Genomic DNA, 24,437 nt, shown 5'->3' on the forward strand with positions numbered 1-24,437 from the left:
TCCTACTCCCCACTGCTTGGTAGAACTTTCCTCCCTTTCATAAGTGTCATTTAAAATTCACATAAAGAGTGTATGCTCTTTCAGTTATGTTTCATTTTGAGAGAACCAATAAATCACTGTACCCCTGGATCACAGTTCTTGCCCAGAAAAAAAAGTCAGGATGCACTTCTGATTCCAAGGATCAACAGAAATTTACGTCAGCTTCATGAAAACATAGTACAAAAGACTCATTTTGCCATGTTGACATTATCTTATGAAATAGAGATACAGCCTAAAAATTGTGGGAACACTCTACAAATAAAAACCCATGAAATGCTGATTAGAATGGGAATTCTTCATTAATACTGCTGTAAAAATGCATAAAATGTAAACTAAGATAATGTGAGGGTACACCAAATTTCACTCCTATTTTTAAATATAAAGATGATTTGGGAAGATTTATTAAATATACCAGTAAGTCTGTTATTTGAATGAATTTTCTGATTAACCATATTCAAAAACTATTCAATTTTTTCTTTTTAAGAAAGAGCAATGTCCTCTGTAAAAGCGCATGCAATCAGAATGAGATTTTTGTACTCAAAATACAACTTCAAAGTTTCTGACAGGTGTTTATTCCAGATGCAGAATGACTGTTCACTTTAGAGGCATTTCTGATGTGCTAAGTTTTATTGTATAGTCAACCTATTTTATCAAGAAAGCCTGAGCTACAGAAGTGAAATCTTTTTAATTGTTTTATACTATTAAGACTACTATAAAAATAAAGTACCAACATAATTCAATTTACAACAGGAAAAAAAGCAGCTATACTATACTTAGCTTTAAGTCTACATTTATATACAGACGTGTCCATTTAACTAAAAAACCCCAACCCCAAGAACCCTTGGTTCATTAAACATGGGACATTATTTTAAAGTATAACTCCCCCTTAGAAATGTACTTTAGCTAGTTATTTCATGACTCCTGGTTTTTAGATCACCCATTCTACACGTTATCGCACAGAATTACTAGACACAAGAATCCAGCTATTTAACATATACACAAAGTGATGAATCTCAGGCTTTAAGAATACAATGCAACCAGTATGCCCAAGCAAAGTCCTTGAGGGTCACAAGGAACATCAAAGCAGTGCTTGGTGTTTTATACTGTATGATGAACTTAAGTGGACAAAAAATGTTTTCTCAGTAACAGGTTATTGAAAAAAACCCAAACCATCTACTGAATGCTAATATGTATAAGCTTCATGTTTGCTCCTGATATAAATTTTAATTATGAAATATCAATTTGAAATGTTAAGACACTTGCTGCATAGAAATAGTTTTTTTCTAAAAGCATGCTGGATCCTCTGAAGTCACACCCAGGGTTTCCATCCCGGAAAGAGTTGGCTCAGATTTTTAGGGTCCATGGCCTGCTGTATGAGGAGGTTCACTTGCCCTCCTACACTGAGCACTGTTCCCTCCTCAACACCTTTCAGCTTCTCCTGAAGTCTCATCAGAACACGCTCAGCCACTTTGTTAAAGCTCTGGTCGTCTCTGCTGGCAGAATAAAAAAGAAAAACAGGTGCTCTAGATACGGATCCTGAACAACATGAGCAACATTCAACAAGAAAACCATAAAGCACCTGGCTTTTCTTTTACGTTCCTGTGGATCAGTACTGAGTGTTGAGCTCATGTCAGCCTCATCCTCTGGTCTCTGCTGCAGATACAAAGCTTTCAGGGGGTTCATGGTCCAATCGAAAAGAGGATCATAGAGCAGCACCTATACAGAAAATAAAATTCTTTTTAAATTAAACTGTTAATTACAGCTAGTTCAGCACCCTAGCACTGTTGGTAATGCTCACACTAACCGCAATATCAGGAGCTTAGGTGTTCTGGTTTATTGTTGTTTTTTTTTTTTTTTAACCAATAGAATTGGGCTAAATTGCTTAGTAGACAATCCAACAATAAAACTGCATCTGATCATTTGCAGGTATTTGTGTTGTTCATACTTCAACTCAGTTTTGCCACTCAGTCCCATCTCAGCAGTGAATAGGTAATTTTTTAATACACTGCTAGGCACTAAAAAGAATCACTAGCATTTAATGTAAAGTATAAGCTGTTCTTAAGAATGAGTTTTATTCTCTTCTTTGTGACTTATGCAAAGAGGATTTAATTCAAATGGCACTACTCCTGCTGGGAATGTTGCACTATGGCTAGAAACATTTAGATATTGAAGAGGGTAAAATGCCTGAAGGAAAGAGTTCCCATAGAAAATGCTAACTGGTTATAATTTTACTGAAGAATACATGAATTAACAAATCTGGCCAATACTACCACATTCAAATTCAGTACAAAACCTTCACCTTAAATGAATATTTGGTGTAGTAATACATATGAAGACAAAGACAAGAAAGTGAAGACATTCTGGCAGGTTACTGTTCAAAAGAATGAAAAATGCTTACCTCTACAATAGTCAGCAAAGCTTCTTGAGAATTTCTCATAACAGCCATTGTTTTCTCACAGCATCTAAAAACATTTTACTGTATTTTAGGCTCTTTTTGGTAAAATGTAATGGCAATTTCATGATTTAAATACTGGATATTTGTACTCTACTTAAAATTTCTAACATAAGAGTAACCTCTTGTACTGCCAGTTGGGAAAAAAAAAAATTTAGATACATAAGACCAGAAGGAGACTGGGTAGTTCGCTCATTATATTCTCTAAGAGAAAGGGATGACCTGTTTCACTGTCTGAGATGTTTCTATACACAGAATTAACCACTGAGTTAACACTGCCTGTTGAGGTGTACCACGATGGCAGAATTGTTTGGACGAATGAAAACTTGTGTGCCAGCGGTGCTCCGCAACATGTTGGAGCACCTTGGTAGGGTTCCTTTATATGAAATGAACAGATCCAGTAACCAGACATTAAGCAATCTCTGAAATCTCTGCTGTAAGTTTAGATACAGAAGTTGTTATTCACTCCTACATTCACTCCCAAGCAAACTAAGCTTGTGTAAGGAATGCAGAGCTTCCTATGGGACAGGTACTCCACCAAAAGGGATTGGGCTTCCTGTCTACTTCAGGATGAGAACACCTCTCCCCCCTAAAGTTAACTGATCATGTTCACATTCATCATAAATTACTTGTTTATGGCATTTACACCAGTACTGTTCATTACGAGTCAGTCTGGCTGAGGCAGAAACAGTGTCTGCACCAGTGTCTTTTATGCTGTATTTACTTCAGCTGGAGCCAAGCAATTCGTGTTTTTCTGTATAATGGGGCAAAAGTTTTAGAAGTAATACAAAACTGTGAATTTAGAATAGAAGTGGCAGTGACTGTTTCTTCACGGGACAAAGGTGTACTGGGAACTACTTATTAACATTAATTGCAGCCTTAGAAAGACAACACTTACACTATACACTTTTTTAAAGACGTTAAATTTGGGGTTTGCAAGCATTACGTTCATGAACATCATCAAAGACTGGAATGAGAGAAATGTCCTTCTTCTTAGGGCTCTCATGGGTCATTCACAGGATATAGGATGGAGGCTGACAGACACTCAACTCTTTAGGGATTTTTCTGTTTTGCAGTTCAAATCTATTGTAGGATTTATATTTTGTACTTGGAAAGCAGTATCAAATATATGATCCAAAAGGTGAAAAGACTCCAATTTACTTACATAAAACTAAACAGAAATTAGAGTTAAAACAAAATTTATTCAAAGACATTTAACGGTTCTGAATATATAGTATAGGTCTGAAAGAACAGCATAGTTCTGAAGGAAAAAAAAATTCATCATTCTAAATCAGTGGTTAGCTGTGGAGCCTTTGGAAATGCTGAGACCTCTCTGAATGTCACAAGTGGGTGACAATAACCCACTAGCTAGTGAAGAGTATGAAACACTGAGCAACAATAATGAACTTGCAATTGGTTATATAAACATGAGCACGTAAGTTAAAAGTCAGCATTTAGGTATTTCATTATTCATATTATCAGCAGAAATCTGAGTCTCCCCTCTAGCATCAGAACTATTTAACATGTAACAACAATCATAATGTTGGAAGTACTCTGCTGCCTCCTTATCCCTATGCAGTATGGGAGTACTTACCTTCTGAAGACTCCTTCCACGCCAGTAATACCCATTCCATCCACAATGTCCCTGGTTAATCTAAATGGAACAGTCTCTGGTGTAGGAAGGATTTTACCTTGCTCAAAAGCAACCCCTAAATGAAAGGATAATAAATGTTTAATAAAAACTTAAAGTAAAGAAAAATTAATGTTTTCTTGCCTGACCCACTTACCCAGATCTATATGCACTAGTTCTGCTGTTCGTTCATCTATCAAGATATTCTGAACATGTCTGTCTCCAAGTCCAAGAATGTAGCCAACTGAAACAAAAAGGTAAGTGCTGAAACCATATTTACATGTAATAAAAACCAGAGAAAGCTTAAAAAGGATTATTAAAATCATTGTAACAGGTACAAACAAATTACAAGCGAGAATATTTCTTCTCCCATATATAGATATTACCCAGGAAAGAGCAAATGCCATTCCACAAATCCAAAAAGAAAAGTTTAACTGAATGCAATTGCAAAAAGGTTGTTCTCATACAGATGTGTATTGTTTTATCTACTCTACAGACTTCTTGGCCATTTCTCTTCATAGATAGGTTTATCAAATATTGCAGCGTTCAAAAAAAAAGATTAAAATGAAGTGCACAATAAAATTAGGTTTTGTTACTGTTACTGTTTTATTAAAAAAAACCAAAACAAAACAACAAACCAACAACTGACTTTTGTCTAAGTCAGTTTTAAAAATCTCCAGTGATCCAAATTATAAGATCTTTCATGTAAAGCCTATTTCAGTGCTTTACTGTTCTTAAATTAGAAAACCTCCAAACAACATTTCCCTTGATGCAATTTACACGTGTTACTGTTTTCATCAGCTGATGATCAGAAGCAGTATTTCCTACAAAAATCTTTCATGTGAATTCTGCTAAACTGTAGATTTACTTCCTTTTTTTTTTCAGCAAAAAAGGGAGTGTATAAACATGTTAGCATCTCAAATGGGATCTACTGCAACATATACAATTTACTAACAAATGTCTTTGAAAGACTCATTACAGAATTGAGCCATCCAAAGAAGATCCACAATCCAAATACATATATTTCTTTATTAAGACAAAGGGAAAATGCCAGAGCCTAAATAACCATTTCAGCCATGGTTGATGATGCCAGTACAAAGAAAGTAAAAGACTCAGCTTTTCAACTCAGTTAAAACATCTGAGGCTACATATGAAATTAACAAATATTAAATGGAAACAATAGAATTAAACAGTCATGTAGAAACTTTAAAAACGCTATCAGAACCTAAAAATACAAACCATTATATAAAACAAATACAGAATTTCATTCATCTTTCTACTGCAGCAGACATCAGGGTGGGGAGGAACAAATCAGAAATCTTAATTACAAAAATAATGCAGGTGTTCTTGTTGGAATTTTTTGCCCTCTACTATGCCTTTTGTGGTATGTAATAAAAGCAGAACTGCCTCTGAAATGGTATAATCTTTTTGGTTACATAATCTAAAAAGCCAATATAACTAAGACAATGTAATACCTATGGAAGACGTAGCCACACTACGAGTGTATGCCAATCGTTTTTCAAACCACACAGCTGGATCCAGGAATTTTTCCATGCAGAAATACCGAAACACAGGTTGAAAATTCTCACAGACTTTCATGAAGATTCCGTATTTCTCTTCAGGTTGTTTCTTTTGTGCATCCTTTAAACACATAAGAAATGTTTTACCTGTGACTAACTGCTTTGGAAGGAAATTATGTCTTCCTTTGAAAGAACAGATTCCTACTTTCTACCCTCTCCCCTCCATCAAATGCTGTTCTCACTCCTTTCTCTGAGCTATGAATTATTGTCTCTTTTAAAGCAATTACTAATGCACCTATCTACCTGTTTTACTAAACAATTACATTTTCATACAAAACTCATGGGTTAAAAAATGTAGAAAAATCCACACTCCTATTCCTTTGGTTCAGCAGGTGCATGTATTTTATAGGCATGTACAGGTAAATGCATCTTGCTGGGAGACACTTCCATTCTTTCTTCTGGTACCTTTGCTTATATAGTGGCTTCATGTCACTGTGAGAAAGTTACTCTCACTCATTCCCATGCAAAAGGTGCACAAAGCCAAAATTAAATATACTTTTATCCTGTTAATGCTACAGACATTTAAAAGGAAGTAATTTCTTGCACTGTCATGGGTATATAAAGTAACAGGTAAACCTGTCTGCAATTTTCTAAACTTGAGGTGAGGTGGTTTGCAGAATTAAACTAAAAGTCTGAATATCTATTCATTCCATGCCACTGACCATATTCACTATTATATATACTAATGTTATAGGATATAATTCTCCATAAACTTCCCCTCTACCTCCCAACCCCCTGTAAATATTATAAGCCAGCTATTTTTTTAATGTTTTTTTAAGTTATTTTGACTCACCATCATTATTTTTTGACATTGATAACCAGAGTAATCTCCTGGCCTGTATCTCTTGTGAGCTCCTTCTTCGACATTCACAAGAAACTCCCCAATGGGAGTTGTTCCTGAACACCACTCGAGAACACCACTTCTCTGGGAAAGGGGAACCACCTGTAAAAGCAAAACCATGGCTGCATAGGGGAGGGTTATACACACAAAACTACGAACAGGCATCCTGCAGAGCATGGTTGCACATTTGTGTTTGTTTATAAAGACAAAAAAGGACAAACCATACAACTGACCAGAATACATGTTTTAAATACATATGTATATATATATAAAAATCCACTCAAATTTTTTCTACCAAAAATTTGCAATTTTTTTCCTAGCCCAGAGACCCTTCCACTAGCACACTTCAGTACAACCTAACAATTCTCCTCAATGTGCATGTTTATGTTGGCATTCTGGATGACCTGTGACAGCCAGCAGGTCACTCTGTTGGAATGGGATAACACAGGCATTGTGCAAATTGCATACAAGAAGTAAAATCTCACACAATACTTATTTAGAGGTCACCTTCACAGCTATTATTATAATCCCAAGCACATAAAAAGGACGAAGGAAGGGAAAGTTCCTCTTCAAATACATTTTCTGCATTCACAATAAGAATGTATTGCTGTATTCCCAATTTCAACAAAAAAGTTCTGCAATTCAAATTCCGCATGAATAGACCCTAGATGGGACTTCTGGATTCAACTGTAAGGGATATTGCAAGACTAAAATTAATTATTAAGGAATAACACAAGACAAGTTAATGAGAATTCATAAACAAACTTATATGATCAAGTCTAAGGACTAGAAAATTATAATTCAAGGCTAGTGCACGAGTTAATTTCTTTTCAATTACAGGTTCATATAAAGAAAGCTTTGAAGAGTATTTAAATATATATTGGGCATCAGAAATTTATTTTAAGGATTTAGAAAAAATTAAATCATAATAATTAAAATGTATTGTTTATTCCATACCTTAAGGAGCAGTGACTACCTTAATAACACATAAATAAATATCCTTTTATATTGTCTTTGGGTTAAAAAAGTGGAGAATGGAGAAATACACTCTATTTCTCTGCTGCCACAGCTGTTCAGGGTTACCTTGTATCTTCGGATATTTAATTTTCTCTTTCGTGTTTCAGTGTTTTGCTGAAGCAATGTATTGCACATCTGGAAAACTTGTTGCATGACAGCATCTTGTCTGAGGTCATCACGTCCCTTCAGCAAAAACAGAAAAAGCAGTTAAAAAATTTTTCAGCATCCAACTTCTTGTTCAGCAACTAAAAAAATTATTTAAAAAAATTGCACAACCCCCAAGTTACTTTTCCACAATAATCACATGCAATAAAATGTAATTAACAACTGATTTTTTTCTCTGTATTTGCTTTTCTAATAGTGCTCAGCTGCTCAAACAGAACCATCATTAACTTAAATCATTACCTTTTTCTTTTTTTCTGGCAAATATTATTTAAGGTTTGTATCAACCTACATGCCTTACACACCCTTTTTAAACACAGATGTTTCATTCAACCTATTTAGCAAACCAGCACACAGCTGAAGCAGCATCAGTTGGCACTGCAGTTCTGACTATGGGATGCATATTTATGCTTCTCTTTAAAACTTTTGAAACTACCCCATACTTAACAGCAACACAGAATTCTCTCTTTGAGAGAATTGAACATTTACATTCAAAGAGAGGATGAAATCAGTGGAGTCTAAAGAGAATTTTTTTAGAGATTTGTATTTCTATGTGTATGCTTTTGATTGTCTCTTAATTGTAAATTTTTTTTTTACATGGGGAAGAAAAAAGGAGGTATTTAACAGAAAATTTGATGGTTTTTATTTACTGTACAATCCAGGTCATCAGCTAAGACATGACCAGGCAAGTCACAGGTTTGGTAGTTGTCAGGTAAGCTACTGAATATAACATGCACTGCTGAAAAATAATTACAAAAAATTTAATACTTATTATTTATATTATACTATTATTATATTACTTATAAATACTTTGCAATATCCTTTATTAAAGTATTCTTCAACTGACACTGAAATGTGAAAGGTCTGCTCATGGTACAGCTGTGATACATGAGAAAACTGACAGAACTTAAAAAAAATTCCAGCATGCCAAGTCTCTGACATGTAATTACAACTGATAGAACATACCTTAACCAGCTGCCTCCTTTCTTTACCATCTGATCCTACACAGTCTATTATTTTAGGCAGATTCATGCCTCCTGCTAAAAGAAATTCTCGCTTAAAAGATCTTATTGTGACCAAATTTTCATATTGTCCTGTGGGATCCACCTGAAATTATAAATAAGTTGAAATTAAGATAAATATTACCTCCATTTCACTCAGAGAAAGTGGTAATGAGTTGTTTGCAAACCTCTTTAGCAGACTATATGCTAAATATTAATACGAGTATTCCATCATTTACAAGGATAATACCCACAAAGGCTACAAAAATATGCTGAGCAAAGGAGTTTTTTTGATTCCTCCTTGTTCACCTCATTGGTAGAGGGGACATGGTGCTGCAGACTTCCACTAAACAGGCTGTGGCAATGTTAGCCTGCCCCAGCTAGTATTGTCCCAAGAAAATGTTCACACACAGCTGGGGGCATTAGGCTTACACTAGGCTACAAATGGGCCCAATTTACAATCCTAAACCTGCTGTAATTTACAGGATCTGTATCTTCAGCCATTCTTCACATCCTGGTGTCATAAAGCAACCCTACTCAGTTAGCTGTAATGAAATACTGCTCCAGCAATTTACTTCCCAGACCTGCAACCATTTCAGTCAGTTTATACTGGAGAAGAAGAAAGGTAAAGAAAAGAACAATCGAGTTGTACAAAAGAGCAACACCTGGGGCCAACAGGAGCCCTACAAACAAATGTTATTTAGCATGGGTGGCAATTTCTGGCCTCTGAAGTCAAACTGCATAAAGGAGTCCCTTGACTAATTCAGCTTTATAGACGCAGCCTGAGGGACTTTAACACAAGGAAGTCTAGCTTAGTAACATTTAAATTAAGGTGCCGGCCCAAAAGGCAACTCTACGCTCCTGAAACTGGTAAGTTCCCTCAGTAGAGCATGTGGCATTGAAGAGTGAGCGCCTATGCACCCACCCAATCAACCACTTAGGCTAACAGGAATGGATCACACCCCGTTACTGAATGGTAAAAACATACAAGCTGGCCATTTAGGAACAGGAGGAGGCATATCTATTAATTCTCACACCTTCAGGACATTAAGTGCCTCTGAGCTAGCACTTACGAAACAGGAGATTCAGACTCCTGAACCTTCTCTGTGATTTAGGTAGTTCATCACCCCTTCTGATAATAAAAGACTAGTCATTGGTAACACTGGCAAAGCCATCTTTGTACAATAAACAACTATCCAACAAGGTCTTCTAAAGCCTAAGGAAACCATCTCACCCTGCATCTCCCATAGGCTGACCTATAAAGAACCTGGGAATTGGATGAAGAGATATATGCCATGACTGCCACTACAAAAGCTTGAAGCTGATTCTATGATTTGATATTATAGTCTATATTTATTGCAACTTCAGTCACCTTAATTTCCATGGTAGGAACAACAACATCCAAGTCCTTCAGTTTAATAATTGGCTGGTCAGCTGGAATACTTATTTGTTCTGTAATTAAAACAAATTAATAGTTTTAAGTTCAGAACTAGTAACATACATCAAAATTGACAAAAAACAGCTTACATTGTTTTTGGGACCCAAAACCTCATTGTATACTTTTGTCAAGCTGATGAAGATGATTGCAGGGCAAATGGAGATTTCTGGACTTTCATATCCAGAGTCTGAGCCTTACAGTGCAATAATTACTATGACTTCTAATGCAGGCTAAATTCTATGTCTACCGAAAATAGGACACAGTGCTAATGCCATATCTCTTTTAACTAAATATCAATATTTAGAAATACATTTTTTAATCTGAGAAAACAAAAACTATCTTCACTATTAAAACAAATGTTTTCCCAAGACTTACTTCTTTGAGATTTCCATGGAGTAGCATCTACATTTGCTAATGTGATGTAAGCATCACAAAGTGCTCCGATGTCTCTAACCATATGAGCTCTCTTTTTTCTTACAATATTGATTATAGTGCTAGCAGCCTCCATTCTGTCCTAAAAAACCCAAAGAAATACAAATATCAGATCTTGCAAACTACACCTTGTAATATTAAAGATGTATTATAACATGCAGGCAATAAAGTACAACTGAGATATGTCCTATGAAAACAGAGCAAACTGCAGTAAAGGACAGCCCTTTGTGACGTGAACTAAAATAATTAGAAGAAAAATTCTGTGCTGTCTAATCTGAGATGACGAATAATGTAAAATATTATTGGGAATGGAGAGGGAGCAAGTATGTCCAGGCAAAGTGCAAAAAAACTGCAAAAATTCTTCTGAAAAGAGGACAGGGAGGTTTGGATGTTCTCCCACCATCTGCCTGCTTCTGTTACATCCTCCCAACTGAAGAAAAGTCCTGTATGCAAAAGGCAAAAACTTGATATGCATTCCATCTGTGCCTGACTGAGACACTTGAGTTTAGCATAATCCCACTCCAAAGGGTGGGACTGCAAAAAACCTAAAAATTTGAGAGAAAGGTGAAAAAAAGCCACATAAAAGTGTGCTGAAAAAAAGTATCAGTGTGGGGGCTAAGAAGGCAATGACTACCATGCCAGGCCTACAACAATGGGGGAAAGAATGGCCATTAATCTAGGTGAGAGATGATTCCAAAGACAGGTTCCAACAAAAATTAAGCAATGACATTATTACATGAAACTACAGTTCAGTATTACCTATCATCATGGCTTTTAACATATAAAGGAACAAAGGATATACTGCACAAGGCCAAATACTTAGGTGGAACAGATGTTACCACTCAAAGCAGAAAAAATATTCAATTCAGGATGTACTTTTCACAATAAACCCACTCAAGCCTTTCTTGCATCTAAAATGCTTTTTACAGAATGACACATCAAGGCTTTTTATCACAAAAGTCTTTGCAATAATCGGGGCTATTTGTGGCAGGAAATGTTAACTATATTTTGTTCAATCCCATAATTACTTCTTTTAATAATAATTACTACTGTACGCACAAAGGGGGTTTTTTATTATTAAAAGTACTTTTTCCCCTTCTACTGTTTCTTAACAAAAGCCAGCTGATGAGCTCTGCACTAAAATGACATAGTTTTTTTCATTTTTTAACAAAATTAAAGGACTGATGTGATTAATAGAATAGAATTTTTTGTAGTCACCACATCAAGCTGGGAGATTTCTTTCGGTGCATTTTTAATTAACTTATTTCTTCTTATTGCATCTGGTTTTGTGAGGAGTTCATCTTTGTTAGCATTAGCCAAAGCTAATATTATAAACAAAGTATGATGTGGATGATCCAGTGAAATTCTAGACATTAGCTGTGAACAAAAACAAAAAGATCCTATTATTGAAAACTGTACAGAAGAAAAAAAAAGATAATTAACATTATTAATTCTTTTGAACTTCTAAGGTTCCTAAGAAGAAACAAAATTGTAATACTTAGATGGTACTTCCACAACTGAAAAAGCATTCAAAGTACATTCCTACAGCTGCATAAGTCTACTCTTATACAATAAGAAAAATCAACTAAGTAGAAAGGAAAAAAGTCCCCAATCCTCTTTCCCCACCATACTAATTTTGCATCACTATTTTTAATACACCTTTATCACCTGAGTAACTTGTTTAGCTACAACTGCACAGAGGAAGATGGATATTGTTTAGAAGTAGGCACTACTAAGATAGTCAAGATATCTTCAGATAAGAAAAGCATAAATTACATTATTCAGAACTTCGTGAAATCCTAAACCACCCATCATCTTAGTTCCCATCCGAGCAGCCAGCTGGTACATCAGAGGCAAAAACTTGTATGAGGGAATCTTCTGTGCATTTTTCTGTAGTAGAGAAAATTCAGTTAGAGAGCTGTACTAAACACCAAACAAAAATTGTAATCATAAATTTTTTTTAAACTAAGAATAATCATGGCTGTGTGATCAAATGGCAGTTCAGTGAGTATCACATTATCTTGGCCCATGTCTCCTAAATGCTACAAGTCGTTCATAGGAAAAGTAATATTTTCTATTCTACCTTTCATAGCTTTTCACCTGAAAGTATATACTAGAATAATGTACCTAAGGATCTTCAAGATGGGTAGTTTCCAAAATATGTAAAGAACAAGGTGACCACAGTACAAGCTCATGAGATATGCTTAAACATACAGATTTTTCAAATTAAAATGCTAAATTAAGTTAAATTAAAATGCATTGAGAATTACAGGTATCACTGATGAAAAACTAACTGATAAGCAATGACAACTGAAAAAAGCAAGTTTTGCAGGAAAAGTTAAGCAGCTACATAGGAAAGCATACTGCACAGCACTATAATTCATCTTCTAGAAATCTAGGAGAAGGAAACGAAAGATGGATAATTAAACTGTCAAGGCATTAGGAAAAAACAGAGCAGACATATACCTTCATCATTTCATTGACTCTATCAACTCCAGGATTTTCAAGCCATAGTGAACAGAGTCGGAATATCCACATATCATGTTCTTCTCCACTTAATAAACAGCTGATATAGTTCTCCACTGCTTTACACAGGAAACGTTTACGATCCTCAGTTAGGGCTTGTATGGCACATTCATCTAGTTCAAGTTCTCGCTGAACCTTCACTGTGTATCTGTGTGAACAGACATTATTTTTAAACACCACATTAACTCTTAATGAACTTATAGCAAGGACATCCCTAGCTCTCTTACTTACTAATTTAACATTTTTAAAGTTGCTTTGTATGTACAAGCACAGCAAAATAAACAACTGAGAAATCAAATTGTGGGAGCTACTCCTTTGGTGTATGCGCAAAGATCCACTGCTCTAAGTAAATTTTCAGTCAGTGTCTTCTTTTAAATGATTTACTCTCAATATTGGTATACATGTGAATATAAAGTACAGATCATTTGTGTAAAGACTTCAATTTCCAACAGCTGAAAGTAATCCTTTTCTGCCCACTTGCAATTGTTTTTACTAAATCCATATGAACTCTGTATTAAAATTAATTCTACTCTTTCACTAAATGTGTAATGGAGAAAAATCTCAATTCAGTTATTTTCACTCTGTAACATTTTCTTTGTCAAATAAACTGAACAGATCCAGGAAATAAACATGAATTCCAGGCCATGATCATCCATACTGTTTAAATGTTGTAACAGTCCTCGGCTTAGTTTTGGCCCACACTACCTGGCACATGCATAGACTATGTTCAGGTACAGTTCAGAAACTATTCACAGGAAGCACTATGGATTTGGCCACTGTTTTGTGGAGAAGGAAAAAATCAGCTGTAGAGATGTGACCCATACTGTACCTCTTGCCCAGAAAGTTGGTAGAGATGGAGCCTTTGACAGCTCCATAGTAACCACCTCTCCATTTGAATGCTCACCTATTGGTTTGAACTCTACACTCCCTGATGAGGCCGACCTCCTCCTTGGCCTTCTTCAGTAGTGCTTGCTTATTTTCAAACTCTGAGGATTTCATGTAATTCTCAATTCGCTGGTACTGATTATCAGAGAAACGAGCCAAAGACAGGAAAGCCTTCATCTTTCCTTTCTTCAGCTCATCGTTACTGTCTCCACTGTGGCTTGCAGCAATTTCCACAGCCTAAAGGGGAAATAACAATAATGGTAAGATGGATAATCAGATAAACAGTGCTGCATAATACTTGATTAAACTCTGTTATCAGAGAAAGTTGGTTTTTTTTTGGGGGCGGGGGTTGAGGCTGGAAGGGACATCTGGAGATCATCTCATTTAACCCCCCCCACTCAAGCAGGATCACCTGCTCAAATAGATTATTTAATGTTGCCTGTGATGGAATATATATGCATACGAAATGAAATCTAACAGGGTGAGTATTTTTCTCCTAAGTGAATTTAACCTTTGAGAAGTGTTTCAGTAAAAACAGCCAAAAAGATTATTCTGTATGAAACAGCTTTAATAACCATACAGGCTTTTACTACACTTATCTATCTTTTAGAGTAACTAGGCATGAAGGTTTACAATAGTCTTAAAACCTTATATCACAAGATGGTGAGAAAAAAAAGGAAGGCAGTCCAAAAAGTGCTAAAAGGAAATTATATATGAAAGTCATGGATTCAAATCACAGTGATGAAACCACGTAGACAGTAATAGAGAAAAGCAACTATGCTGAGTTTCACAAATTAGAATGAAATAAAGAAATGCAGAGAGGACAAATATTAACATAAATGTTTCTGTAACTGGCTAAGAGTTAAAAAAAAAATTTACAGTAATTTGAAACACTAGAACAAGACTTTCCAGCACCTGTCAGGGGTAACCTTATCGCTCTCTACAACTACCTTGAAGGAGGTTGTAGCCAGGTGGGGGTTGGTCTCTTCTCCCATGTAACAAGCAACAGGACAAAAGGACACAGTCTTAAGATGTGCCGGGGAAGCTCAGGTTGGACGTTAGGAAGAATTTCTTCACAGAAAGAGTGATTGGACATTGGAATGGGCTGCCCAGGGAGGTGGTAGAGTCACCAACCCTGGCAGTGTTCAGGTAAAGACTAGACGTAGCACTGAGTGCCATGGTCTAGTCGACATGTTGGTGGTCGGTCATAGGTTGGACTCGATGATCTCAGAGGTCCTTTCCAACCAAAGTGATTCCCTAATTCTGTGAAATACAATGGCCACACTTGAAAACCTGATGAGTGAATAATCTATCCCGAGAAGAAAGGAATGTTAATGTGGAACAGGAAACTAGTCTAGTAGTTGTAATCACTGCACTTCTAAGCTAATATTATACATTTCACTCTGAATTCTATAAAGCCAAATTCTGAACATTCTGTAAGATTACAGTGTTAATACAATACAATGTGAAACGATAATGTTTTTATAGAAAACTATACTTTCAATCCAGAAACATTAAGGCTGCATTGAAAAATCTGCTTGACATTCTAACACCATATTTTAGCACAGCATTATCTCAAAGACAGCATATTTCCAAGACCAGATGCACCTTTTCTAAGTATTTCTGCATGATGACTGTAGGGTTTTCCAAGCATGTTTCTGCTAACCAGGTTCCGCACAGCCTCAGACACTCTGTATACATCAATTTCAGGTGAGGATCATTCTCAACCTTTGAAAAAGCAAGTTTTGGGAACAAAATTAAAGAGAGGGAAGCATCAAAAAAACCCACACCCTTTTACATATGAGGTAGGCAATTTCTAAAGTTTTAAATGAGACCCCTGGTGGCCTAGTGGTTAGCGTGCAGGACTTTCACTGCTGCGACCACGGGTTCGAGTCCCCGGTCTCCTGGCCTGATGGAGGTCGTTAGCCCTGTGTGGCCATCCATCTATGAGAAGGACACTCTAAACAAACCTATGTCCTGAGGACCTCACTGCCATTGTCCAAGCTTGCTTGGCCCCGGCAGATGAACCTTAGGATTAAAGGGTGGGCTCAGTTCAGCGCAGGCTGTGTCTCACCTAAAAAAAAAAAATCCATTGCGCAGGCTGGAAAGGTAAAAAGACCTTTCCCCAAATCTTCGTTCGCGAAGATGGGCCATTATAAATCCTGAATAGAATTCAATCACTGAGGCCTATTACATATAATGCATCTACGAAGTCATTTACCATCCACATCTACAGCAGTCGATAACCTTAAATCACATTCACTTTCTATGTTAGACTAAAGGAGAGCAGGTATTTTAAAATACCTGATAATCTGAACAATGAAAAGCAGAATAAACCAATGACAAAATGTAATAAAAAATACATAAATTCACAGCATGTTTCCAGAATTGTATTTTCTAATATCTCCATTTAGTCTGAAGTATCATAGTACAATCCATAGGTAACATTCAGGAATCATGATAACTATGTGTGATCATTAAATTATTCAGACAGATCTCTACATGGAAACTTGATTAAAAGTGCTCCGAGAAGATGATGGAGCATGTTTCCAAAGGACTTGACTCTGGATCAGATGCTCAGCTTTAACTGTAGAATAGGACAAGTTTGCAAAATACTTCTAGTACAGTGTACATATTAAAGACCACATGATCAAGATGGCAACACTGACTGTGAAATACTGAGGGATATTATAGGCTGTGAAAACAAAAATCCTCCTTACATAGGCAGGGTAAATGTAACACTGGAAGGATTACATTTTTTGAGGGCCTAATCAACTATTCATGGAGAAATCACAAAAATCAAAAGACCAGCAACTCTTGATTTTGCCCTGATATGTATGGAGAACTTAGCCCAAAATTATCCAGCTTTTCTGTGTGACATTCCTTAATAATGTACGTGAATTCAAAGCAAATATCTTTTACCATCCAAAAGTACTAAAAGAAAGCCATCATAGCTAAACATAAATGTAAGGATATTAAGGCATTTTTACTACATTGCTACACAAAATGAAGTTCTATCCAAATATTTGTCAACCATATTTTAACAAACATCATCCAGAGGGACCTGGACATGCTGGATTGACTGGTCAAGACCAACGGTATGAGGTTCAACAAAGCCAAGTGCCAGGCCCTGCCCTTGGGTCACAACAACCCCATGCAGCGCTACAGGCTGGGGACAGAGTGGCTGGAATGCTGCCCAGAGGAAAAGGACCTGAGGGTGCTAGTCAACAGCAGCTGAACAAGAGCCAGCAGTGTGCCCAGGTGGCCAGGAAAGCCAATGGCATCCTGGCCTGTATCAGCAATAGTGTGGCCAGCAGGAACAGGGCAGTGATCGTCCCCCTGTACTTGGCACTGGTGAGGCCACCTTGAATCCTGTGCTCAGTTTTGGGTCCCTCACTGCAAGAAAAGATATTGAGGTGCTGGAGTGCATCCACAAAAGGGCAACAGAGCTGGAGAAGGGGTTGGAGGACAAGTCTTAGGAGTAGCAGCTGAGGGAGCTGGGGTTGTTTAGTCTGGAGAAAAGGAGGCTCAGGAGGGAGGGACCTTATCCCTCTCTACAACTACCTGAAAGGATGTTGTAGTTTCCCAGGCCACAAGTGATCGAACAAGAGGAAAATAAGCCTCAAGTTGTGCCAGGGGAGGTTTAGATGGACAATAGGAAAAATTTCTTCACTTCAATTTTCTCTCAGGGGAAAATTTCAGAAAGTGGAATTAGGATCTTAAATAATTTAATTCCTGGAAGTTTATACATTATATAACACATACCTGAAACCAAACTGCATCTAATTTTTTTATCATCGTTTTAAGTATATTCAGTGCAAGACTCTCTTCTTTTTTAGCCCAGAAAACCTGAGCTTCTTCTAGTTGCCATTCAGAAACTCCACATCCCTCTGGATTGTGTTGTTTGATCTGAAACATAGCTCTTTCTGGAAGCTGAAATTGAAAAAATAATCATAAACAATTCTTTAAGTGAAATACCAGTGTCTCACAGCAAGTTTTGTTTTTAGACTCCATTTGCTCTACTTGTGCAGCATAGTCAGCCCATTCAATCCTACGAATTTATTTGCAGCAAAGATATGAAGTTATTTTTCTACATACTCACAGAAAATCCTGATTTGCAACAAAAACAGACTATGGAATTAAACCTCACAAACTCTAAAATAAAGTATTCGACATTTTAAATTGGAGGTATATAGTAAAGAAATTCTGTTATAAGTACCTACTGAAGTAATGGATTTATAGCATAGTAATTATTATTACATTACATTATTATATGTTTTTACAGATCACAGAAAAATAATTTTAAACATGCTACCACTATACACTAATTCTTTCGCATGCTGCCTCTTCACTTGTATCATTGGTGAAGTAACATCCTCATTTATTCAGTAATCTAATATCACTATGACAGTACAAAGATCCAACTAGGTTTTTAACAACGTAAAATATAGCAACTAAAGTGTATTTTCATGAGCTGTCCAACCAATAACCAAATCAATCAAACTTTTAAATAAGCAATTAAAATGTAAGAATGCCTGTAAATGTAAGTTTGGGTAGTTCAATTAGTGGTCAGTGTGATGACACTGTATGGCACTCTTACTTCTCATGAAATCAAAGACAGCTGTTCCACTGATTTCATCATTACTCATAAAAAGAGTTAGAACCTTTCTGAAGTCAAAGTGTAATTTAGTTTCACATATGTGAAGTGTTAAAAACCTTTCCAGGTTCTGTATTTAGCTAGAACTACTTTCTGTAGAGGTCCTTGGAAGACAGCATTGCTCTATAAGCTCTTATGGAGTTACTCCTCCAGATGCACTACCTACCCAAGACTAACTAGCCAAAGCTGACTCTGGACCTTAAATGCATCAGTAGGTGCAAAAATCACTGATACTGCAAATCCCATTAAATCATTCACAGAAAGAGATTTACCACAGTGCAACCGTGCTTTGAGAGTATAAAACTTCGAAGATAACAGTAAATATGGAGATGCAATGAAGTAATTTCTGCAGTTTTACTCTGGAATGCTACAGTAGTATGATGCAAGTGAAAGCTGGATATATAAAATTGCAACAAAATGAGAAACAGTTGTAAGAGCATTCTTCACTAAAAATTTCATTTTTTTTTTATTATCTGCCTCACAGAGTAGCTTACAGCTAGGAACAAAATTCAAAAAACACGTCTATAAATACAAACTATGAATAAGTTCTACATAGTTTAAGTCTCCAACGAATTGAATCACTGAATAAACTTAGAATACAGTTCATCTTCAGGACTCTTAAAAATTAAGTTCTTTTATAAACTAAAAAAACTAAGCATCTTTTCCTGATCTTTGCTGGAATCTGTTACCTGTGTATTTTTAGCAGTTCTTGCCAATTTAGAGAGCTCCACCAGATGTTTGGTCAGGATGTCTTTAATACATTCTCTTTTGGTATTGTCATTCTCCTTCTCAAGCAAGATCTCCAAAATTACAGTGCGCAGAGCCATGATGGGTTCCTGGAAATGAAAGTCACTGTCCTTGAGAAGTTGGGACTGTCTCTGCCACTTCAAATAAACTTCATTCAGTTGTTGAGTAGTAACAGATCTGCAATTGTTACAGAAAGAAAAAAGACCAGTTACTAATTCTCAGTAAACATTCGTGAAATACAAGATGACTAAAAAGTGAACTACTGAGGAAGTTCACAATGTACAGTTCCAAACCAAGAAATAGTCCATAAAACCCTACAAATTTTTACTATATGTGGACTAAACTGGCAGCCTTCCAGTTTTAACAAACATGAAGATCAACATTACAGGTGAACAGCTCCTCTGTAAAAGTTCTTTGTGTTAAAGGTCCATCAGCAAAGGGAATAGCATTTGAACAGAGGGTTGCTTAAAAGATCACAGACCAAGATTCCTGTTTTATTATATAGGTTATATATGAATTAATACAAGAATAAATTCTAAACTGTCACACTGCAGGTTGCCATTTCATGTATTATTTTCTTAGGCAATCCATTAACTGCAAAAAGCAATAAAGTTCCAGACAGGTTAAATGACTGCAGCATGACTATTAGCTACCAAACTGACACAACTATGACAGAGAAAATTCAATCTTAATAGCACTGCCGAGATAAATACCTTCCTGTGATTAAAAAGCAATGTTAAGAATATAGTATTAAAGGTCCATGAAAAAAGTGATTCAAACTGAAACAACTTTCAATAGAGCTATAGGAGTCATGAAGGAAATGGAAAACATTTTAGAAAAGAAACTACAAGAGGATGACTCAGTTACCTGAGTAAAGCAAAAGCAAGGAGATATGACTGCTAAGTATACTAGGGAACTCAATACAAATGAAAGAAAATAATTATTTAAAATACAGTATTGGCATAATATCAAATAATTCAAACTAGACTGTAAATAAATCCAGCCTGGAAATAATAAGAGAATCTAAAATTGTCTTCACATAGTAAAGCTAAAATCCTTTAATTTTTAGGATGAAGTTCGAGATGCTTACGAACAAATTTTGTTGAGGTCATTACAATTTTAGTGCTATGCTTGATTACTAAAAGTTCTGAAAACTCAGAAAGTAATGTGAAACAATCTTAAAAAATTACCTGGAGAACAGCAGACCTGTGTTTTCCAACTCTCCAATTAGCTGTAGTCTACAAAGGGTTGGGTATAATGAATAAACAGATTCAAGACTGCCTTTGCAAAGCTCTTCGACTTCATTCACTCTATGGATTTAGCAGAGAAACAGTAAATTTATTTTTTTTTCACTATCCACAAGTAATTCCAAATATCCATAACATAATGTCCACAGAGTGAACAGAATTTAAACAGCTAAACTATTCAGTCTGGAGTTATTTTGTATTACCATTAAAATTAAAAAAATAAATTTTGTCAATAAATGAAAACACAGTAAGCATATATAAAACCCAAAGCTCAGCCAAAGGAGAGCACCCAACACTGCAATCCACTTTAGAGGAACACAAAGTAAGGGGTGTATACAACAGGAAATGTATCTTCAATTAGCACACAAATTATATATGCACAGATGACAAATTGAAGTTAAAAAAATTAGAAATAAAGTTGCAGTCTGGAAGTATTAATTTTATTCTATGCAGGAGACTTTATTTAAGCCCATAAAACCCCATGATAGTCTTTCATATATAACCTGGGAGTAGAAACACACACATTGTCTCCATCTCTCTCTATAACAGCACAATATTTGCATACAGTTACCTGGCATCTTTAAGACTGTCGTGGAAAGCAGAGAATTCTTTATCTCGTAAAGACTGAAGAGCATCATACAAAGATTCATGGTAACCTGGTCTTCCTGTTTCATCTCTAAGAAATAAAACAAAAGTAACATAAAATAAAAAGTACATTTCTCTACAATACATCAATTTTATCTTTATGACATATATTTTTAGTTGTAGATTTTCTGCAGCTGGATTGCTATTTTGCATGATAAAAATAATGATGCAATCTTTTACATTTTAAATTAATTTAGCATTTTATAAATTCAAGCTGTTCTTTTTAAACAAAGAGAAAATAGTAATTGTCAAAATGTTTGGAATACAGAGAATATGTTCACAGTTGTATCAAAAATATGCCACAAACTCGAATGCACAATAAAAGTTTAATCATAATATTTCTCTCAGTATTATGCTGAAACATACATATTATAGTATATATGCAATGTCAGTTAAGAATCAACAGTTTTGTACAGTTAACTTCAAAAATATTTTTTAAATGGAAAAAATAAATAAAATCAGAAGGTTGAAAAAACCCATAAGTGTTTTATTGAATTTTCCCTTTTTGGCTTTTCTTTCTCCTTCTCCTTGGCCCTCCTCTTTCCTGCCATCTCTCTCATCTTACATGTTCTTTTTCGGCTCCTGTATTAAAGGTGACTACTCCGTTTGCCAAGGAGGGTTATACAGGGATGAAGAGAGCACACCTATAAGAAGTTTGTTCTGATTGTGGCATAACAAATGCCCTTCAACAGGCTGTTCATGAAGTTCTCCAGATGAGTCTTATCAATGATTTCACAACAGTGCAGGAGAAGACAATGAACATACCAAGAGTGTGTTCCCCAAAACACCTCTCTGTAAAGTCTTAGGAGAAAAATCCTCTATTCTCCTGACTACTAAAAGTTGATGTAGGAGGAGACCCCACCATGTAACTTTTGCTTTGCCAAAATGTAGTGTATCTATTCTGTATTCTTCCTAAAACATGCCATGATGCACATGTACTAAGAAGAGACAGACACAGATGCTGGCTAGTCACATGAAATAACTACTGCCATATATGGCATATCCAGTTACACATTAAGGGAGGAGATTACTCCTTATGAGGGAGTAGCTATAAATCAATACTGGTGTTTGCCTATCCAGGTCTTGATAACCTCTTGTGGCTTATTAAGTAATATTTTCCCCATTTCCCTATAAATTAGACATTAAAAACTATCTAACCCTCACTTGTACTTAAGGTAAGTTTACTATCCAAGTCAAAAATTGAAAATTTCAGTTCACAATTATGAACAATCAAAAAGAATTACCTGCGTACAGTTTCCCAGGAAAATGGAAAGTGATGTGCATACAAATCAGACAAGTATAACTGAAAAAGACTGCTTTTACATTCAACTATTAGGATAAATTAGGTGACCTGCTTCACAGAAATTATATTCTCACCTTGTCCTTTTTGCTTGGATCTGACACCACTGTCTTTTGCTTAATAAACTAGCAAAAGTTAGTTTACCTGACAAAAGAGATGTGACCCCACTGCATATTCCTCCATGCTGCCTGGTAGCGCATTTCCTGTAGTTCTGTGCACCACTCAGTGTTTTCACGTTCCAGCCCTTTTAAATACATGGAAAGAGTGTGGCAAAGACCAAAATTCTGCAAAGCCTGGAATTAAGAAAATTACTAAAAGTTGGTTTTCCTCCTTTATCAAACTGAACTGGTTTTTTTTAAAGGCTTTGTTTTACCTTTGCAAACAAAGAAGCCTTTGCAGGTATGACAGGACCATAAATATTTCTAAACTCAGCACTACGTAACATGAAAACTTTTTAATAAAACTACTAATCCCACTATTGATATCTGCACCCCCAGGAAAGCAGTTTCATTACTACCACCATGGGTGGCATTCTTTTAAATAAATTTCCACACTTTGCTTCAAATTAACTATGAGCTCACATTTCTCCATTCCATCATTCCCAATAGTAAGTCAAAATGGGTTTTACTTCTTAATAAACCATTTTCCTGGTGGGGATTTGAAAAGGTTTCCTGCAACACCTATCTGTTTGAAGACCATAATGTCTTTATAATTGTGACCAGTTAACTAGATTATGCATGCAGCCATTATGAAGGAGAAATGCAATGGAATTTTAGCAATGATACTAAATAGTTTGGGGTAAGAAAATACAAGAAAATTTTCATAGGAAAATGAAATGAGGAGAGAAACAGGTGTACCTGTGCTACATTATTACAGAACTGGTGTAAACATTTTTAGGCTAAAAAAGCAACATACTTTTTAAGGGTTCAAAGTAACATCAATTCTATTTATTTATTGTATCAGAAATACCACAGTTTCAGTCAGATAATCGCCATAATGGAGAGGTTTGAAGAATGAGATAGGAAAAGTAACCAATTACATTACTTTTCATATCCTGTCATTTTAGGAGCTGGCCAAAATCTGTAAAAAATTAAATATACTTATTTTTAAGTATTTCACGAAATTCATCACTCATGATTTGGGTGAGCGACAAGAGGAATAGGAACCTTAACGTTTTCAGGACAAATATTGAGTTGTCCTATATTACACAGTTTGGATGTGTATGACAATAGGCTGGACTTGATGAATAAAGGGATTGCTTTCAGTCCTAAAACAATTTTTGACTTAATACAAATGACTCAGTTCGATGGATGTCAAGTCTTACATTTATTTCCTTTTACAAAATAAGATTACCTCTATTATTCCTGCCTGGCGAGTAGATGGAGAGAGGCTTGTCTCAAGGTCATATGTTACAAGGGCTTTTTCCCATACTGCTTCATGCTCATATGTTCTTAGCCTGTTGTAAGTTAACAGGATGTTTTCAATTAAAGTTCCTTACTAATAAATGAAAGCAATGACTCTAAAGAACATAAGAGCATTAATAAATTATACCGTGCTAATGGTTGTAACATTCGTCCTCCACCACAGCCATAGAGACTGTCAGGTTCTCCAATGCTTCTGTATATGTCTATGAGAAGGTCCTAGAAGATGCACCACAAAAATGACGAGTTACCTTTTTTTGGAACCAGTTCAAGTTAGTTTTACATATATCATGTAAGTTTGTAAATATGAGTCCTTGCATGCAACATTATTATTGTTATATTTTCCTTTATGCAGTATCTGAGCCTGCTATCATCACAGGAAAAATGTTATGCAGTCTAGCAAAACTCTTCAGGACT

At 35.8% G+C, this 24,437-nt stretch overlaps 1 protein-coding gene across 3 annotated transcripts in view; it reads right to left on the reverse strand.

The window, feature by feature from the left end:
- Positions 1-582: 582 nt before the first annotated feature.
- Positions 583-24,437, reverse strand: part of ATM (ATM serine/threonine kinase) — a 63,461-nt gene continuing 39,606 nt past the window's right edge. For 2 of the 3 annotated variants that reach the window (XM_027677275.1, XM_027677276.1), the window contains exons 41-63: positions 24,151-24,239; positions 23,953-24,055; positions 22,744-22,892; positions 21,226-21,330; positions 20,598-20,717; positions 19,350-19,584; positions 17,769-17,936; positions 15,612-15,731; positions 14,023-14,240; positions 13,059-13,266; positions 12,369-12,482; positions 11,811-11,969; positions 10,536-10,674; positions 10,095-10,174; positions 8,688-8,828; positions 7,626-7,742; positions 6,495-6,644; positions 5,597-5,762; positions 4,279-4,365; positions 4,086-4,200; positions 2,438-2,501; positions 1,619-1,755; positions 583-1,532 (exon numbers count right to left, since the gene is read on the reverse strand). In XM_027677275.1, coding sequence (XP_027533076.1) covers positions 1,349-1,532; positions 1,619-1,755; positions 2,438-2,501; positions 4,086-4,200; positions 4,279-4,365; positions 5,597-5,762; positions 6,495-6,644; positions 7,626-7,742; positions 8,688-8,828; positions 10,095-10,174; positions 10,536-10,674; positions 11,811-11,969; positions 12,369-12,482; positions 13,059-13,266; positions 14,023-14,240; positions 15,612-15,731; positions 17,769-17,936; positions 19,350-19,584; positions 20,598-20,717; positions 21,226-21,330; positions 22,744-22,892; positions 23,953-24,055; positions 24,151-24,239 — 3,168 coding nt within the window. In that variant the 3' untranslated portion in view covers positions 583-1,348. The remainder of the gene's footprint in view (positions 1,533-1,618; positions 1,756-2,437; positions 2,502-4,085; positions 4,201-4,278; positions 4,366-5,596; positions 5,763-6,494; positions 6,645-7,625; positions 7,743-8,687; positions 8,829-10,094; positions 10,175-10,535; positions 10,675-11,810; positions 11,970-12,368; positions 12,483-13,058; positions 13,267-14,022; positions 14,241-15,611; positions 15,732-17,768; positions 17,937-19,349; positions 19,585-20,597; positions 20,718-21,225; positions 21,331-22,743; positions 22,893-23,952; positions 24,056-24,150; positions 24,240-24,437) is intronic. The other variant, XM_027677277.1, reaches the window with a different exon arrangement.

This window comes from Neopelma chrysocephalum, unplaced genomic scaffold (genome assembly GCF_003984885.1).
Source record: "Neopelma chrysocephalum unplaced genomic scaffold, ASM398488v2 Primary Assembly neopelma1_43, whole genome shotgun sequence".
Taxonomy (NCBI): domain Eukaryota; kingdom Metazoa; phylum Chordata; class Aves; order Passeriformes; family Pipridae; genus Neopelma; species Neopelma chrysocephalum.